Source organism: Corythoichthys intestinalis, chromosome 8, assembly GCF_030265065.1.
Source record: "Corythoichthys intestinalis isolate RoL2023-P3 chromosome 8, ASM3026506v1, whole genome shotgun sequence".
NCBI lineage: Eukaryota > Metazoa > Chordata > Actinopteri > Syngnathiformes > Syngnathidae > Corythoichthys > Corythoichthys intestinalis.
In genome coordinates, this window is record NC_080402.1 from 39,218,390 (window position 1) to 39,239,538 (window position 21,149).

The window sequence follows — 21,149 nt, forward strand, 5'->3', positions numbered from 1 at the left end:
TGGCAGTTTAAAACATTGTCTACTTCAACTGCAATTCATGGTGTTCTATCTAAAGCGGAACTCTGTAGCAGAAAATGTCAAAAATGGCAACGGCCATGTTTCGCTCAGGAAACTTGTCTATATGTGAACTCCCTTTTTGACATACTAAAGGAGGAGGTTTTGGGTTCCCTGCTGAAACTGCTGTCCCCACGACCTAAATTTGGATAAGCGGTTGAAGATGGCCGAATAAGGTAAGATAGAAAATATAAATGATTTGTATCTAAAATGAAATGTTTTAATCACTGGATAGTATGAAACGTGTAAACTTTTAAGAAGTGGTAGCAAACATGTTTTCAACCTTTTGACAAAATTGAAAGATTACTTTTAACACCGTAAGAAGAACTGGCACCAAAGTTCAGTTCTTGGATAAACCTACCAATTAACAAGCTCAAAAATCAAATATAAGCAACAAGGGGAAGATAATAATGTTCAAGGGCAAAAGTTTTTCAGTGTTTGCACGAATAATAAAGTTGCCAAGTGAAACGAGGGATCACATGTATTTGCATCATCATGATCATCATTATTATGTGTACAGGTCCCTTGAGAAATTGAATACAATTAACACGTTATTTCCCAACAAATGGTCATGCTTCAATTTCAGAGTCGTCTTTCATTTCACATGTGTGACATTATCTGATGATTTTTTCCTCACAGCCTTAAAGTTATTTTATATATAAACTCCCCGGCTGCCACTGACAGCAACAAATGGCTGATGCATTTTGACTGGGAGGGTTAGCAGCAATCGCATGATCACTGTCAGATCTAAAATGGATTGGACATCTATCGCTGTCAAGGGTACTGAATCCTTCAATGCCAGCCATCCCAGTTGAAATGGATTTCATGTCTATTGCTGTCAGTGGCAGTAAGAGAGTTATGGCATGCTTGAAGAGTATTCATCACTTAATTAGATGTTTGTCCTCAAACCTCAGAAAAGAAAGATTAAATTGTAAAAATGGACAATGTCAAATACAGCTGCCAAATACCAACCTTAGACCCAATAAGCACCAGGTCAATCTTGGCTTTGTCATAGGTCCATGAGCCAAACTTCATTGAGCAGTTCTGATAGTCAAAAGGGAAGTAGGTGATGTCCATAGGGCAGGAGGATTTGAAAATTGCAGGAGGAATCCAGGTAATGGTACCATCAAATTTAAGCAGTGCCTTGGTTTTATCCTCCACCAGGAAATCCCCGACAGCACTGCATATAAAGTGAATATGTAACAACATTAACATCAATGTTGAAATTCCCATGATGGCTTGAAGAGATGTTACAAACATATGTGGATTTTTTAAAGGAAGACAGAAATGTCAGAAATTGAAGGAATCAAACAAAAAACACAAGAACAGAGAGGCTGAAATTATGTGGTTGCGTAGACCTCATTATCAGTTGACGAGACAGCTCATACAGAGATTGCCCCACGGCTTCACATGGGGGCCGGGCCAGGCAGAGCGTCATGTCAGCTTCCACTGCGATAAACTCAAACACATGCTGTGTTCTAACTCCGGATTTAGGTAGGAACAGGATGAAAGTTTTATTGCATACAATAAGGCAGGAGTGTCTCAAGAGTGGTTTGGTCGAGGATTCAAAGTAATTATCATATAAAGTAGCACCACTTTTAAATGTTGTGAAAAATTAATATAAATGGAAAAAAATAGCGTAACTTTAGCTTGAAATATTTAGGTAAAATGAATGATAACTGCCCCTTTTTTTGCTTTTAACCAAGAATCTAGACGTTCATATCTATAGAAATTCTGGGATTTACGCATTTATTTACAAGAATTTCAACTTAAAAAGCTCTTTTGTTTTGTGATGGCCGCCATTATGGATTTTGTATCTATACACAATAGTGTAACTTTCAAACGTACATTCAAGCGTCCATTCAAATAATCAGGTAATGTTTGGCCAACTGACTTTTTGGCAAAAAACTAGTAATTTAGACATTTCTGCGTTCCTACAAAAAACGGCTTTTAAGTGTTTTACTTTAACTAACATTTCAATCTAAAAACGATGAGGGCCACATAGCTGGCAAGATGTGCTGAGGCAATAGTGACATGGGAATTCAACCTAAATAAGTTGTGGTTGTACATAGAAAAATGCAAAATTTGCTTTTGTTGAGTAAAATTAGGATGATTCTGTTTGTTTTCCTCAAATATTAAGTGTCTCATGTGAAAATTGAGTGATTTATTTTTTATTAGAAAACTTATGTCAAATTGCACTAAATTAAAAAAAAACATTTAAGTCACTATTTCGGGCAAAAACATATATGATTTGTTAAATATTGCTATTGATATGTTATTATCTCTGCATTTGGTGATTTTTGTGCATCTAGCGTAAAATCTGATAATTTTATAGCCATTTTAGGTTTTGTTATACTTATATAAAAAATAATTAATCGGGATTTTATTAGGGAACGACTTTGATTTTTTTTTTAAGCCGCTGCTCATGGAGACTCATATATGCCTCAGGCCTGTTTTGGTTTTAGATCCCTAGCGGCTTTGGTTTAGAAAATATTTGAATTTTTAGTTTTTGAAAATAGGCCCCCTATGGAATGGCTCTGCGCCCCGTTTCCCGTCAACTCATAGTGAAGTCTATGCAATAAGATTAAAAGATTTTAGCCCCATCAGTCAGACATATAGAACTGTTTTGAGAAGATATAGGGTATAAAGCAGGGGTCGGGAACCTATGGCTCGCATGCCAGATCTGGCTGTTTTGATGTCTGCGTCTGGCTTGCAGACAAATCTTTAATTTATTTTTTTTTTTTTTAAGTTTCGTCATACTCCTTGGCACATTGCGCGAAACGGCGGTGGTCACTGGTCATACACTGGTGTTGTACAGTAATCAGCAGACGTGACTTTTGCGGCATATGCAGGGGTTAATTTGAGCCGGATCTTGCCGGAACAAGCTCCAGCACCTCTTGATTTCGGCCTTCCTGTGTTCCAGGACTTAGCTGGGCAGATCTGGCACCACTCGTGCTCATAAAATAATAACAATATAAAAATGCTGGGGGGAAAGACGGAGAGAAGTCATTGATGGCTTTCTCCACTTTATTGTGGCAACAATAAGAAAACAATAGGGCTGTCAAACGATTAAAATTTTTAATCGAGTTAATTACAGCTTAAAAATTAATTAATCGTAATTAATCGCAATTCAAACCATCTATAAAATATGCCATATTTTTCTGCAAATTATTGTTGGAATGGAAAGATAAGACACAAGACGGATATATACATTAAACATACGGTACATAAGTACTGTATTTGTTTATTATAACAATAAATCAACAAGATGGCATTAACATTATTAACTTTCTCTCAAAGCGATCCATGGATAGAAAAACTTTTAGTTCTTAAAAGATAAATGTTAGTACAAGTTATAGAAATTTTATATTAAAACCCCTCTTAATGTTTTCCTTTTATTAAAATTTGTAAAATGTTCAATCAAAAAATAAACTAGTAGCTCACCATTGTTGATGTCAATAATTACACCATGCTCATTCCCCTAACCCATAAAATCATTTGGACCCAAGCGCCAGCAGAGGGCGCCAAACAACAAAAAACAAGTAACAAGCGGACATTACACTGCTGTCATTTTAATCTGTTTGAGCGGGGCATGTGCGTTAATTGCATCAAATATTTTAACGTGATTAATTTAAAAAATGAATTACCGCCCGTTAACGCGATAATTTTGACAGACCTAGAAAACAATAAACAAAATAATAGCGGACTGCTGCCACATTCGACCGCGAACTTTTGCTTCTCTTCTATAAAAAATAATGAATCGGGATTTTATTAGGGAACGACTTTGATTTTTTTTTTTTAAGCCGCTTTTAAATCAGGGCTAAAAACGCTTTTGTTTAGCACTGCATATCTATAACTGTCTATATATTTCAATCTACCTGCTTTCTATTCCTCTTGTTTTTATCTCCATTGCTGATTTCAATTATTATTATTAGTAGTAGTTTTTGTTTTATTTTTATTTTATCTATTTATTTTTATTCTGTGATTAAATGCGATCTTTTGTCTTCGTTTCTACGTTGTGTTGATTTAAATGTGATTTTTATGATCTTCATGTGATGTAAAGCACTTTGAATTGCCTTGTGTTGAACTGTGCTATATAAATAAATTTGCCTTGCCTTGCCTTGCTCATGGAGACTCATATATGCCTCAGGCCTGTTTTGGTTTTAGATCCCTAGCGGCTTTGGTTTAGAAAATATTTGAATTTTTAGTTTTTGAAAATAGGCCCCCTATGGAATGGCTCTGCGCCCCGTTTCCCGTCAACTCATAGTGAAGTCTATGCAATAAGATTAAAAGATTTTAGCCCCATCAGTCAGACATATAGAACTGTTTTGAGAAGATATAGGGTATAAAGCAGGGGTCGGGAACCTATGGCTCGCATGCCAGATCTGGCTGTTTTGATGTCTGCGTCTGGCTTGCAGACAAATCTTTAATTTTTTTTTTTTTTTTTTAAAGTTTCGTCATACTCCTTGGCACATTGCGCGAAACGGCGGTGGTCACTGGTCATACACTGGTGTTGTACAGTACTAACGCGATAATTTTGACAGACCTAGAAAACAATAAACAAAATAATAGCGGACTGCTGCCACATTCGACTTTTGCTTCTCGCTTGTCTTCTTGCTTCCACACAGCTCACAGCTCTCCAGTCCCAGCGTCTCTTAAACGGATCGTGCATAGTGTCTTGTTTTGAGCTTTTTGTTGACAAAGGTATCAAACACATGACGTGCTGACAATTTTGTTTCTTTATTAACACATGGAGCTAACAGTACGAACACAGCTTGGGGCTCTTGGCAGGCTTTGCCTCTCTATCGCACTCCCGCATCACGTGACTAAAACAACAGTAATGTTGCGTGCACTTCAGGGTGCCACGGAAAACATATCAGAATATTACACACAGTTAGGGATAATACAGTATAAAATAAAATGAAAAATAATATGCATAAATTCATTTACACAACAAATTTTTGTTTTTTATCAAAAAATTAATGTCATTTGAAAGAGTCGGAGATTTGTTGATGCACTGAAAAGCTGGACCAACCATTCACGCCCCTGACATTAAAAAAAAAATTGAAATTGAAATTTGCGGCATCTGGGGCGCAAGCAGCCAGGATCAAACGGTATTTCAACGTGCCAAAAAGACAGTTGCATTTACTGTCTTTTTTCAAACAGAAGGGAGATGGTTCAAAACGAGTCAGAAAAGCACAGAGAAAAGTCCCGCTGCATGGCAAATGGGCGGGCATTTGCGTTTTGTTTTCAGCACCATTTTCTGCATATGTTCCGGCACCTGTCCCAGTGTCGTCATCCCTGCGCTGTCATATGTACTTTGCGTTCCGGCACCTTATGATTTACAAATTAAGCACTGGGCGTATGTTAACTTTTTTAATGCTCCGACAACACTCCCGCACTTCGCACTAGATATCATCAAATAGCAACCTAGATGTGCTATGTTAGATCCCCCCCAAGTCTCATGCCATTGGCTGCATGAGCCCAGGGTGATCATGGGACACGTAGTCCATATACTACAACCAGCAACTAGAAAGCCGGTTCGCAGTAATTTTTGTGGGAAAGTGGCAAACATACATGTCGTTTGTTTCTATCTATGCATCTATCAATCACATAGGCAACCAAGATGAGGCAGAGACACTGTTCAAGTGGAGTTGCCGTATTTCGCTGTCGAAAATAGCGGCCTATGTGTGCGTTTTCAGTTTCCTTTTCCGTGTTGTCATCTAATTTTAGAAACCCTTTTGAGAAGATGGCAAAAAGAAAAAAACACGAGGAGTATCGTACTTTTCAGCACGACATAAGGACATAAATGCAGCAGCGTTTTTTTCTCTCGCTATCGATGAGTCAACAGACGTAAGCTATTTATCGCAGTTCAGCATGATTGAAAGGTTTTGACAGTAAAAAAAAAAAAAAATCTACCGATGAATAAACTTGTTTCGGTGTGCACTGATGGTGCTCCTTGCATATGTTTCTCAACGCCTGCACAAATCAGACTACAAAGCCATCAGCAAAACCATGCAGAACCAGAAGTAGCATTAATGGTAAGAAATACTCATCATTGATTAGCAACAGCATAACTATGTTATGAAAAAGAATTCAGAGACTTATTGTCATTAGATAGTGTTGAAATTACACAAAATGCACACATTACTTGTATTTTTAGTTTTAAACATATTGCATGGCTCTCACAGAATTACATTAAAAAGTATGAGGTGTTCATGGCTCTCTCAGCCAAAAAGGTTCCCGACCCTTGGTACAGAGTAAGATATTAATGAATCTGTGGTTTGACTGAGAATGTACGCAAAGCCATAATTTCTAGCATATTTCTATCTCTCATCCAAAGAGGACGTAGAGTTAGGCTCATAGTATTTTTGAAGGCAGTCTGTGCTAATTTGATAAAGAACTACAGTATACAAGTATTGAAGTTATCCAATGAATTTTTCATCGACAGTGCTTGCATTAAGTGGTGAAAAAGAGACAGTAATGACAAGCTCACTTGTTGTAGAGAACAATGTCAGGTCTCCAAATCTTGTTTGATGGAACTCTAATGAACTCAATTCCATCAAACTCATCCGGCATCCAACGCAACTTATAATCATTCCAGATCTGAAAAGAAGAACAACAACAACAAAAAGAGGTCCAACACGAATTTGTTTTCGCTTTTATCAATGCAAGCCAAAGTTGTACCGATAGCCCGCCAGATTGCACACATACTTTAAAAGTTTTATTATGTTAATTCAGAAAAAATTTATGAACAGAAAGAAATAATCATATAGCTGGCTTTTTATTCATATTTGCAGTACAGACACTATGTAAAAATGAGTGAACATAATGTTTTCTAAACTGTACAGTCAATTAATATATAGATAAGCAGCTCAACAGAAAAAAAAAAAAAGGTTTTGCCGGAGCTCATCAAGAGAAAGAGAGGCTTCACTTGCTATTCTGTCAACATACCTGCAGGTAACATTTCATGAGCCGTGGATCCATTAGTCTTGGCCATTTGCATGTCATTCAAGATGAAGTCTTTTATTAGCAAGGCGGATTAATGCCCGGTAACGACCTGAGAGCCGTTTAATTAACCACTTCATGCTACACTGGTTTTTCTATTTATCTGGGATTATGTTTAGATGGAGATGAAATTCCTGGTAGGGTGAGCTAGATGCCTCATTGTTTGTTTAACACCACTGATTCCGCATTGACTCAAACATAAAGCACTCCAAATCTGTTCCTATGTTCGGTTGTCAAAATACATGATTTAAACAGATTTGGCAGGGTAAAATCAACATACACATGTGTTTAAATTATGAGCCATCAGCAGGAAGATAAAACACACTTGTACTGTAGATAGAATCCCTGGGGAAATGCTGCACTAGCGTCAATACACTGTAATTATCTTCTTAAAAAATAGACAGGTGAGACACTACAAACAAATGTAGTCTTTATAGACAATTTAATGCATGTTAAACAGAGCAAGAAGAGCAAGCACCATATGGTCTGTTGAATTGTATCAGCGTCAAGCAGACGTGTACACAGTTTAAATGGTGATCCCAATGTAATGCTTTGATAAGGCTCGCATCAGGAGCTCTTAAATGCACACATGAGATGAGAGCAAATACGGCATTTGAATGAGTAGAGGACAGTGTGAAGTCAGAGGTCAGCGTATGTGGTTAAAGCCCTGCAATGAGGCAACGCATGACTATACATGCTAATGTTTCTTGCTATCTATTTGTTTTCGTGGAACACCCTCAACATCTGTGTTAAACATTTGAATGGAGATGGCATGAATGGATAGTGGCTGAAGCATAAATAGTGGCATTTCTAACTGATTAATATGTAGAGCTGGTCTTCACCTCTAATTCTGTGGAACCTAGTTGCTAAAATAGCAGAACCAAAAAGCAGAACAGTGTCTTTATACCAGACAAACTTTATGCGCTGGTCCATAAAAAAGTAATGCTACATTTATTTTACCCAAATGTATCATGTATGAGTGTGTGTTTATTTGAACTTACATGCCTGAGCCACAAATTTGTTTCCATAATCTGATTGACCTCATCCTGCAAAGAAGCAGAGAAGAATATGAACTTGTTCAATATTGCATGTGGATTTTAAAGGAGGGGGAAAAAAGCTTACTGCTACTAGGCATGTGCCAGTATGAAATTCTGATGGCATGATAACCTTAAGCCTTGTTTTGGGCAGCCCTTTTAATTTTCGTCTTAGTCTTTTGGACGATAATACTTATTAGTCTGTCATGTTTTAGTCATCTCAAAATGTGTGTCTTTGTCTAGTTTTTGTTTACAAAAACTCGAGAGTAATTTTGTCGAGTTTTAATCGACGTTTACTAAAAATGTTTTCGTCTCTACATTTTTTAAATTACTTAAAAAATAGGTTTCCAACTATTTACGAGGATTAGCTAATTATTAGCTAATACAAATGCTATGCTAACGCTCCGAGTTACATTCAGTGTGTGATGAGCACTCAGCAGGAGTTACATTTAGTGTGTGATGAGCACTCAGCAAAGACCACAAAGGTTAAAGCAAGATTAAATATTCTTTATGGCCAAGAAAACACATCTTACCGTGTGTGCAAGCCTTAATGGAGACCGGAGACGACACACCGGTGAGCGGGAAAGAGGGGGGTGCAGCACATCACGAATGACACAACCAGACATTGCTAAGACGCAGGCTAACTACACATAAAATGTCACACATTGTGAACATGTGACAGAAACTATGGCGCATTTTCGTCTCGTTCTCGTCTGACGAAAACTGGCATTCGTCTCGTTATGTTTTAGTATCCAAAAACACGTTTTTAGCTCGTTATCGTCTTGTCATCGTCATGAAAAAGGTGCTCGTTGACGAAATATTTTCGTTGTCGTCATCGTTGACAAAAACAACACTGGTTTACGGTATCACGGTATTGCAATTACAGCTCTAAAATGTGTTACTTTGAGAGATCAGGGTTTTAAAAAAAACAATTTTTTCATTGAACAGGATTTTTATTTTTCAAAACATATTAGCAAATTGTAATATAAGTATAATGTTAGGTTAACAAAACAAAAAAAAATGCAGTCCTTTAGGTGAGCCTAAACCCACAGCCACAGCTCAACATTATTACCATCAGAACTGCAATAATTGAATTGTTTTCCATAAAAAGCACATGTGTATGACTTGTATCATGTTTACATTATACACACACTTTTTTCTCAACACAGACAGTTGCCAGAGAGAAAAAACACCACGTTTTACCGCCGCTAGACACTCTAAACATGTTGGAGTTAACTCTCGTAGCTGGTGGGAAACGTGTTTACTAACCTTTAGTTTTGTATAAATGCGAAATCATATTGGAGGTATTGCCTCACACACTTTTTTCTCAACACAGACAGTTGCCAGAGAGAAAAAACACCACGTTTTACCGCCGCTAGACACTCTAAACATGTTGGAGTTAACTCTCGTAGCTGGTGGGAAACGTGTTTACTAACCTTTAGTTTTGTATAAATGCGAAATCATATTGGAGGTATTGCCTCCTCAGCAGCCACCCTCCTCAAACATGTTTTACATGTCGGTCGGCCCTCCTCCTCTCTGCCGCAGGCGTCTATAACTTTTCTGTAGCAGAAGTATTCCCATACCAGCGATTTCGTTTTCTTCGATGGGGGGAAAAAATTCAGGAGTTTCACCTCCTCCAGCCATCGTGTAGCGCAGCTGACTCACTGACACTGAGCAACAACCGGTGGGGTAGGGTTGAGCCTTGCAGCTGCAAGCGAGGAATTTCTCTATGCATTTTTTGTACATAAAAACTAGCTAATACCGTAGGGATGATAGACGGAAAACTTTTGTGGTTTTGAAACCTTAATGTTTTCATACCACAGTATAACTGTCTAGCTCCTGGCACATGTCCAGCTCCTGGTCAAAAAACACAAAACACTGATTTTGCAACTTTGAAGAAATTTTAAGTGACATCATAATGTTTTTTGTTATTTTTATTTATTTTATTACTGAGTAATAAAAGTGGCAGTTTAGAGGAGGACCGTTTACATCCAAGAAGAAAGTATTTATGTCAGTCCACCTGTTTTGGGGAGGATTTTAAAGCACAGGAGATACGCAAAGCATCTTTGCTTACAAGTCAATGGATTTCCCTTTAGCGTAATGTCACCTTGAAGAGATAAAGCTATATATCAGTCAAGTCTGAAAAATCTCTCAGCAGGCAATTTTCTTTCCGTTTATCACAGGCTTTCCTTACAGAGCCGAACAGATGACTTCTCCGAGGAATATTTAGCGGCGCTTTAGACATAATACATGCGTTACGTGTGCCAAGCCAACTGCAGTAATATTATTCACTACTACTGTACTATGATTGAATTGAATGTTTTACAATTGCAGGATAAAAAAAAGTATGAGGAAGATATTTTATAGAATCTGCTATTCTACTTTGCGATATATATCAAGCGTCACAAGGTTTTCAAACATATTCTATGTTTTTGCATGTACTACCATGAAAGGGAACATTGTATAGAATTGATCATATTTATCGAGTGTCTGCGTGAGTTTATCTTACAACTTTGACCAGCTGTGAGATGGAGACTTCAAACTCCACCGTTACAGGGTCTGAGACATTTTCCACTGGTCTGATGAACTGGTTGTACCTCCTGAAAAGCTTTCTGAAGAGGCGGTCTTCTGCTTTAGATGCAAGGCAGTCTGAAGGTGCAGTCAGAAAAGAGAGACACAGGCCAGGATTAGGTATACTTTAAACTTGATCAAACTGAATCTGAATTTGGAATGGGATGTGAATCATAGACAGGCATCACAAGAATGATCAAGTGAATCTAATCCCTTGGAGTCCTGTGAAAAGATGCTTTGATTGTAAGTAATGTTGATCTGCAACCTGAGGCTCTTAGCATCATATATTTCCTTCTCAAAATGTCAGTGGCATAAGTTCGCTTTTTGAGGTGATTTTGAGTTGCTGCCTAACTCCTCGAACATCAAACAGTCTCTTAGAGCTGGCTTCCGCCCTGGTCAGCACACTGAAACCTCTGGTTGAAATCACAAATAATGTGTTGATGACATCTGATGCCTGATGTCAAATGGTTGTAAAGTGTGTTATAAATGATATTAATTATTATTTTTATTATTAATAATAATTTTAATTCTGAAATAAAGCCAAGGTACCTGAGGAAAAACCATGCAAATCACTGGGAGAACATGTCATGTGCACTATTTTAGGTAGAACTTTTTGAGTCAATAAAAAAATAAATAAATAAATAAATAAATAAATGGAATAAATGGAATATTATTTGGGCTGATAGTAATCTGAACTGTAGTCTGTGAAACTGAATATATTGCAATAAATATTGTTGCAAAAAAGGCAATAAATATTGAGACAAAAAACTGAAAAAAAACCAAGAACGACACCTGTGTCATACTTTGGCTATGATATAATTTTTTTTTTTTCAAATCAGCTTCTGCTGCCACTGCTATTACTACTACTACTACTACAACAAATTATAACAATATTAATGATAATAACAATATTAATAACAATGATTGTAACAAAAACTTATTGGTTGATATATGCAATTTAAAGGCGTTATTTTACTACTGTTATGAAATGAAGAAAGATAAACATGCCAATGAGGATGTATGTAATTAACATGTGATCCCAAATATAAACCAGGTATCAAATGAATATGACTGAAAACAGAGAGTTTTCACTGTTTGACATCTTTAAACAAATGAGCCATAAAAGAGACTACCGTATTTTTGGACTATAAGTCGCAGTTTTCTTAATAGTTTGGCTGGGGGTGCGACTTATACTCAGGAGCGACTTATGTGTGAAATTATTAACACACTATTATATCATTTAACAAGTTATTTTGGTGTTTTGGAGTGACACTAATGGTTTGGTAAACTTGCTAGCATGTTCTTTGTGCTCTAGTTATCTGAATAACTCTTAATAGCTATGTTACGTTAACATACCGGCCACGTTTGCATTTCATTGTTCATGCATCATGTAACATTATCATACTGTACACTTATTCAGAATGTTGTTTTCTATTGTATTTTTATTTTAAATTGCCTTTCAAGATGTCATATCTGTTCTATGTGCTGGATTTTATCAAGTAAATTTCCCCAAAAATGCGATTTATACTCCGGTGCGACTTATATGGGTTTTTTTTTTTCTTTTCATTGCGCATTTTTGGGCTGGTGCGACTTATACTCAGGTGTGATTTATAGCCCAAAAAATACGGTATATCTGTTGTTGAATATCTCCCCAGTCTTCCTCCTACAATGCCTTCCTCCACACACACACACACACGCACAAAACTTCATGGTCTTTCCCTCCCTATCAAGCTATAAATCAATAGTCTTAGTCTTTCCTTCAGGTAAAAATTCCACACTCTGAAACTGTCAATGATTTTGATGATGATGACAATGACAATAAATTCATTCAAATAACCTGAATACATCAGCAAAGTGCCACCAAAGAAGAGAGAAGCTGAAGTGAGCACACTAGTCATTGATCAGCTCAAAAACACCCACACGACACAACTTAAATTGTCTCCGAACACTCTTTTCACAAAAACATATCTGACTTACCGGTAAACCAATTGTAATGTAGTACAGCCTAGTCTTCGCTTGGCAAAAACACTGCACATGCGAGCCGGTAAATGTCTACAAGTTACCATGGATTCTGACCGGCTATCAGCACAGGCCCAACTTCAGCTCAGACTCCAAGCTTTATGTTCGTGCTCGTAAAAGCTTGCACGCCAAGCCAACCCTAAAAAGGGTGTGCAGTGACATCTAGAACTAGTGGCGGAACAACTGTAAACAGGGCCCGGGTGTAATAAAGATCAACGGGCCCCTCGAGTGGACTGTCCAATAGTGAAGGTGCTAATTTTCCCCGGGCCCCTCAACGGTTTTGTGGGCCCCTTAAGGCGATGTGCTGCCAAGGTAAGAGTCCCCGAAATCCCAAATACATCACCTCTTGCATGTACTTATATGTGTTTTATGTTATTCGTACTTTGTCTAGGTCGGGGGTCGGCAACCCGTGTTTTGAGAGCCGCATGTGGCTGTTTAGCGCTGTCCTAGTGGCTCCTTGGAGTATTTTCAAAAATGTTTGAAATTGGAAAAAGATGGTTGAGGGAAATATTTTTTTATATGGTTTCTGTAGGAGGACAAAAATGACACAAGCATTCTTAACGTTTTCGTTGTGAAAATGTGTAGAATAAACGTAAAATTTCAACATTTCTGTCAACGAAGATTTGCGTCATAGCCTGCGACACACGTTTCTATCAGCAGGGCAGGACGCCAGGCAGGTGACTATTGTAAACAAACCGGCAGCCGAGTACCCAGTTGGGAGTGAGAGAAAAAGTGTGATTCCATTACTTTTGAAGAAATAGATTTAAGAAGTGGATTTCATCACCAAACTCCACTACAGCTGCATGTTTTGTTGCAACCCGGGAGATAATAAAATGTGGAAAACCGTTCACAGATTGTGAGTACATTAAGGAGACATTCATCAACATATCAGAACATCTATTTGCAGACTTAAAAAACAAAACCGAGATAATAAAGAAAATCAAAGACATGCCCAGAAAAGGGGGCATGTTATGCACATTCCATTTTGTTGTTTTTCAAAACCTCAAAATAAAGACGACATCAAAAATCAGATTTGTTTATTGCATTTCTATAAGTTCATAAAAGCAAAGAAACAATTCATTAATACTGTAATGAAGGTAACCTTTAGGTGGCAATATACAACGGAGTAGTCACATGGTGCGTTGGATGCACTGCAGGGAAAATAAACATTAAATCATGAAGGCTCATTATGTATTTTTAGCCGCCTTAGTCATTTTGAGAGTAGGCAAATATAGCTAAGACGGAGACATTCATCAACATATCAGAACACCTATTTGCAGACTTCAGAAAACAAAACCGAGATAATAAAGAAAATCAAAGACATGCCCAGATAAGTGGCATGTTATGCACGTTCCATTTTGTTGTTTTTCGAAACCTCAAAATAAAAACGACATCAAAAATCGGATTTCTTTATTGCATTTCTATATAATTTCATAAAAACAACAAAACAATTGATTAATATTGTAATGAAGTTAAACTTTAGGTGGCATCATACAACAGAGTAGTCACGTGGTGCGTTGGATGCACTGCAGGGAAATAAACATTAAATCATGAAGGCTCATTATGTATTCTTAGCCGACTTTTTGTTTTGTTCTTTCCAATATGGCTCTTTAATCATTTTGGGTTAACGACGCCTGGTCTAGGTGATGACGAGGCATTGCTGCCAGGCGCCGCAGGCAATCGTGTCCCATGCAGCAGAGGCAGATATTGGATGCACTGTGGTCCGCTCTAGTTCTGCCAAGTGTCTGCTGAATTTGTAGTGTTACTTCGGGCAACAGCACTAAAAAAAAAATTACAATCTCTGTTCCCAAAATATATCTTCTGTCGGCTTTTTATAATTATGTGGGTTCTGTGTAATAATATATGGTGTAGTTGTTGGCCGGCCAAGATGGAGGTCTTTCCTTCGGCACGGGCCGGCACTGGATATGTACAGTTGGCTACAATATTGCCAAGGGCCCTCTAGATTTCATGTAAATTGTAGTCGACTGTACGCATTTAGTGACGGAAACTGCTGCACAAGGCACTGTAACAGCTCCCTTGCATGCTTCCTAAGGCCGCTGCTTGCCGCTAGCCTTACTCCTGCAAAGTCCCGCTGATAAGAGAGATGCTTCTCCTTGTATTCACAAAGCCTAATAAACATGGGAGATGATTTCTGTAGACCAGACATGTCCAAAGTCCGGCCCGGGGGCCAAATGCGGCCCGTGGTCAAATTTTATCCAGCCCCCAGCCTCTGTCATAAAATCAATAACATCTGGCCCGCACACAGACTTAATAAATTGGTCAGCAGTACTGCAACCAGCATATGAAGTAGCTTACACACAAAATGCTGCTCCTCATTTACCCACTAAAAGGCAGCCCTTTAACCCTTTATTGCCAAATGTATCACATTTGATACACCTAAGATTTCATGATTTTCAGACTAATTTAGAATTTTGACATTTCTTTTTGGAAAAAAAATGATGGATGCAAGTCAACACATGCATCTGCAGGTTCCATAAGAAAAAAAACATGATTTAGCAGGGGTTATAGATATTAGAGCGCTTATTACACATATTCATTTTGACTTTTCAGAAATTTGAAAAAAAGGTTTCATTAGGACCTTATTTTTCAAATTTTGGGAATCTCTGATAATTGCTTCATGTTGCAGGTATTTAAGGGCTAAGCAACATTACTCCGTGTGACCTTCTACTTCTAATTTTCTAAAATGGCGACAATCAACAAAAAAAGTTGACTGTGATGGCCGACGCTTCAAGGATAGGTGGAAATTGGACTATTTCTTCACTAAAATACGCAACAACTGTGTCTTGCCTCATTTGCAAATAGACAGTCGCTGTTTTTAAAGATTTCAATGTGAGGCGATATTACCAAACAAGACACGCTGACATGTACGACAAGATTACAGGGAAGATACGCAGCGAGAAATTGAAGCAACTTGAAGCTAGTTTAATTTCGCAGCAGTTGTATTTCGCAAGAGCCCGAGAGTCGAAAGAGAACGCCGCAAAGGCTAGCTGCGAGATTGTTGAAATTATTCATTAAAAAAATAATAAAGCAAATGTGACACACTGAATGGCTTGCTAAATTTTGCTTAAATATATTGTTCTACGTAAAGGACGTCAGCCAAGGTCGGCCCCCCACATTTTTACCACGCCAAATCTGGCCCCCTTTGCAAAAGGTTTGGACACCCCTGCCGTAGACATTAAAAGAAAGTATCAGCCACGTTATTAACCCTATATTGCCAAATGTATCACATTTGATACACCTAAAATTTCATGATTTTGAGACTAATTCAGAATTTTGACATTTCTTTTTGAAAAAAAAATGATGGATGCAAGTCAACACATGCATCTGCAGGTTCCATGAAAAAAAAAAAAAAAAAAAAAAAAAAAAAGATTTTACAAGGGTTATAGATATGTGAGCACTTATTACACATATTCATTTTGACTTCTTTTTACAAATTTGAAAAAAAGGTTTCATTAGGACCTTATTTTTCAAATTTTGGGATTCTCTGATAATTGCTTCATATTGCTGGCATTAAAGGGTTGGAAAAAAAAAAAAAAAAAAGCTATCGTAACAAGTACGTAGACACTTGGCACTTGATAGTGGCATGGTTTGAACACAGTCAGCAGACATACCTACAGCGTCTGAAGCCTGATGGGCTGGGCTTATTGTCCCATTTCAAAGCCATATTAAATATGTTAAGGTTTTTTTCTTATTTGGAGGGCCTGTTGATCCTTTCGTTTGACCTAATCAAATAATTCATTAGCGTTAACCTCCACTGGACTGTCACTTTAAATTTGGGGAGATGGGTTCAGAAGTGACAGTGGTTAAAAAAGAAATTTCATAATATCTTGATAACAGATTATCTCATTTAACTCAAATTTGCATTGTAAGTTATTTGATGAGAAGATAAACGGTTAAATGTCACAGAAATATTGTGGTGCTTTACATTTGTCTGCTTAGGCGAAAGTCTACTCTCTCAGAGTACTCCTCTGGTTTAATTTTGTGTTTTTACATTTTTGTTTTGTCTCACTCATCAGCAATCTCTTTGGTAGGATCACAGTCAACTTCAATCATGGCCAACAAAGCAGTTCCTCTTGATATCTTTTTAAACGCAGTGATCTAGTCTCACTAGTCGGCCACAATGACAGTGTTGACATGGCAAGTGATGACCTGGATGCTTATTGAACAAACATCTCATACAACCTGACTTTTTGGAGGCAACTGTGAAACCTAATTACAAATAGGAAATAAGAGTGCGTATGTTAAAACACTACTGAGAGGAGAATAGAAGATGTCCTCAAGTGCAAACGATGTTCAATTTATGTCCTAAAATGCACAATATGAATTATTCAACATAACGTGCTGAAGCTGTCAAAACTTAGAGCACAAGTTTCTTGAAGTGTAGATCTCATGAGGTGTATTTAATGCAGCCAAGCATTGAGGATTGGAGGTCAACTTGGATCGTGAGAGAAAAACTGCTCAGGATGAGTGTCATTCAGGAGGTTTATGATGAGGAAATAGGTAGGAAATGAAGCAAGGGAGGGGAGACACGCACGAAAGAAGTAGTCCTTTCTGTGTGAAAGGCTTTTAAGCTTCATTCTCTCTTGAGTGTGCAGAGGCTTTTACAAGACTGTTAGGCTTTTTAAAGAAGTATTTGTCCTCTTCTCAAATGCTTTTTTATGCATACAGTAGTTTCCATCAAACAATTTCAAATATCTGATAAAGATAACCCAACTTAAGAAAACAAAAAAGTCTAACCCTATCCCTCAGAGAGTCACACAACCACCATGTTGGAAGGTTAGTATGGGGATATTGCTGTGTTACAGTTACGCCAGATATAACAAGATACATATACTGGACTGTCTCAGGAAATTAGAATACACAATATTCTAATATTCTAAATATTGTGTATTCTAATTTCCTGAGACAGTCCTGTATATATACACAGGACTGTCTCAAAAAATTAGAATATTGTGTATTCTAATTTTCTGAGACAGTCCAGTACAGTATATCACAAAAGTGAGTACACCCCTCGCATTTCTGCAGATATTTATGTATATCTTTTCATGGGACAACACTGACAAATTGTTGATTAAGTTAATTTATTTTCCCCTCGAAAATAACTCAAAATATAGCCATTAATATTAGGGCTGTCAAACGATTAAAATTTTTAATCGAGTTAATTACAGCTTAAAAATTAATTAATCGTAATTAATCGCAATTAATCGCAATTCAAACCATCTATAAAATATGCCATATTTTTCTGTAAATTATATATATATTCTGTAAAATAAATTGTTGGAAGGGAAAGATAAGACACAAGATGGATATATACATTCAACATACGGTACATAAGGACTGTAGTGGGCATTTCACTCTACTGTCATTTAAATCTGTCTATGCTGTCCTCACTCCGAAGCGTCTACTTTTGCCAAAGCTAGACAGCTAGTGAACGACGCCTTAATATTTAGACTTCTTCCTTTTTCATCTGATTTATTAATAAAATGGCCTCAAACCATTGTCCTCTTTAGACCGTCGTAAAACTACAAAATAAAAGTACACAAGCATTGCATTAGCAACAACATTAGCTTAGCACGCTATACAGGTTCACTAACCATAAACAAAAAGTGTCTCATACAAAAAATATAACATTTCGCTTACTAACATAATATGTACATTCTTTAGAACAACCATACTTACGGACAAATCTTGTCCAAGGATCATATAAGCACAACATTATCAGCCCGAGACGTCGTGCAGCCACAATGAAGAAAGAAAAGAAGAAAATAATAAACCATGTCGCAAAGCGACCACAAGAGTTCGCTGTTGGACAGCACAAAAGCCTTGCTGTAAAACTTACCAAAGGGCAGAATACTTTCTGAGCGGGACATGTGCGTTAATTGCGTCAAATATTTTAACGTGATTAATTTTTAAAAATTAATTACCGCGCGTTAACGCGATAATTTTGACAGCCCTAATTAATATCTAAACCCCTGGCAACAAAAGTGAGTACACGCCTTAGTAAATACGTACATCCCTAAATGTCCATATTGAGTACTGCTTGTCATTTTCCCTCCAAAATGTCATGTGACTCGTTACAGGAGTGCTGTCAGCATTGCTACAGAGATTGAAGAGGTGGGGGGTCAGCCTGTTAGTGCTCAGACCATACGCCGCACTCTACATCAAATTGGTGTACATGGCTGTCACCCCAGGAGGAAGCCTCTTCTGAAGACGGTACACAAAAAAGCCCACCCGTCTCAACAGAACATAGGACATGGTTCCAGTAATCCGTGTGCTTTGCAAAGTGTTTGCGGGCTATCGTGTGAACTGTCTTCAGAAGAGGCTTCCTCCTGCGGTGACAGCCATGCACACCAATTTGATGTAGAGTACGGCGTATGGTCTGAGCACTAACAGGCTGACCCCCACCTCTGTTCTTAGATCATGTGGTCACATGAGAATACAGCTAGCAGTTCACTAAAGCTTGCTACACGATGGTCCTGCTTATGTTAACAAGCTAATAGTCGTAAATTACATGGTAATAATTTTTCGGCGTTGTTCCGGGTCTTCTCTGGACAAATTCAAGCGTAGAATTTACAAGCTTTTTCAGTTGTTTCGGGTGTGGCGTGGCTCATTGGTAGAGTATTTGTCCCCCCCCCCAACCCAGAGGTTGTGGGTTTGATTCTCCTCCCTGAAGAACTCGTCTAAATATCCTTGAGCAAAAATACTGAACCCAAGTTGCTCCTGGTGCTGCGACACCAGTAGGTGGATGACGATGCGCTGTAAAGCGCTTTGAGGGCCTTGAAAGGTGGAAAAGCGCTATTCAAGTTAACACCATTTACAATTTGTAAAAGGAGGAGCAGGAAAGCCGCGTCTGTACCATTCGCCTACATTTTTCACAATGCTGTAATACCACACATAAAAATGGCGATTAAGACTCCATTACATCACTTCTGTTGGCTCAGATTTTTAAATGGGTAGCCGGCGGCCACACTAGACAGAGTATTAGCCGTTTAAGAAATTAGCTGGCTTAATAGCCCGTGACATAAAATATCCAGACAAGAGGTACATTAGTTTAGCCCGATGCCGTATAGCGTAATAAATTAAATATTTAAGGCCATTATGCATCCTAGTATAGACTGCTTTAGGTTTCCTCCAACATCCCTAAAAAACATGTATGGTAGGCTGATTGACATCTTCAAATTGTCCCTGTGTGTGCGTAATTGGTTGCTAGTCTCCTTGTGCACTGTGATTGGCTAGCAACAAATTCAGGGTGTACCGTGCCTATTGCCCATAGTTAGGTGAATTAGGCTCCAGCACTCCCGTGACCTTTGTGAGGATAAGCAAAATGGAACCTGAATGAATTACAGTTGTGGTCAAAAGTTTACATACACTTGTGAAGAACATAATGTCATGGCTCTCTTGAGTTTCCAGTTATTTCTACAACTCTGATTTTTCTCCGATAGAGTGATTGGAACAGATACTTCTTTGTCACAAAAAACATTCATGAAGTTTGGTTCTTTTATGACTTTATTATGGGTTAACAGAAAAAGTGATCGAATCTGCTGGGTCAAAGATATACATACATGGATCTAAAAAAGCGAATTATTGACTTAACAAGTCAGGAAAGTCACTTGGAGCCATTTCAAAGCAGCTGCAGGTCCCAAGAGCAACAGTGCAAACAATTGTTTGTAAGTATAAAGTGTATGGCACTGTTTTGTCACTACCACGATCAGGAAGAAAACGCAAGCTATCACCTGCCGCTGAGAGAAAATTGGTCAGGAGGGTGAAGACTCAGCCGAGAATCACCAAAAAGCAGATCTGCCAAGAATTAGAAGCTGCTGGAACACAGGTGTCAGTGTCCACAGTCAAGCGTGTTTTGCATCTCCATGGACTGAGAGGCTGCCGTGCAAGAAGGAAGCCCTTGCTCCTAAAGCGGTACCTTAAGGCTCGACTGAAGTTTGCTGCTGATCACATGGACAAAGATAAGACCTTCTGGAGGAAAGTGCTGTGGTCAGACGAAACAAAAATCGAGCTGTTTGGCCACAATGCCCAGCAATATGTTTGGAGGAGAAAAGGTGAGGCCTTTAACCCCAAGTACACCATGCCTACCGTCAAGCACGGTGGTGGTAGTATTATGCTGTGGGGCTGTTTTGCTGCCAATGGAACTGGTGCTTTACAGAGAGTAAATGGGATAATGAAGAAGGAGGATTACCTTCAAATTCTTCAAGATAACCTAACGTCATCAGCCCGAAGATTGGGTCTTGGGCGCAGTTGGGTGTTCCAACAGGACAATGACCCCAAACACACATCAAAAGTGGTAATGGAATGGCTAAATCAGGCTAGAATTAAGGTTTTCGAATGGCCTTCCCAAAGTCCTGACTTAAACCCCATTGAGAACTTGTGGACAATGCTGAAGAAACAAGTCCATGTCAGAAAGCCATCAAATTTAACTGAACTGCACAA

General features: G+C 38.1%; 1 protein-coding gene across 3 annotated transcripts in view; it reads right to left on the bottom strand.

Annotated features, from left to right (window-relative positions):
• Positions 1-21,149, bottom strand: part of chrna6 (cholinergic receptor, nicotinic, alpha 6) — a 44,985-nt gene that overhangs the window by 15,622 nt on the left and 8,214 nt on the right. The window contains exons 1-5 of one of the 3 annotated variants that reach the window (XM_057844120.1): positions 18,387-18,460; positions 10,606-10,745; positions 8,064-8,108; positions 6,551-6,660; positions 1,027-1,234 (exon numbers count right to left, since the gene is read on the bottom strand). In XM_057844120.1, the coding sequence (XP_057700103.1) occupies positions 1,027-1,234; positions 6,551-6,660; positions 8,064-8,108; positions 10,606-10,745; positions 18,387-18,423 (540 nt within the window). In that variant the 5' untranslated portion in view covers positions 18,424-18,460. Of the gene's footprint in view, positions 1-1,026; positions 1,235-6,550; positions 6,661-8,063; positions 8,109-10,605; positions 10,746-18,386; positions 18,461-21,149 lie in introns of those variants that run through there. The other 2 variants (XM_057844119.1, XM_057844121.1) reach the window with 2 other exon arrangements.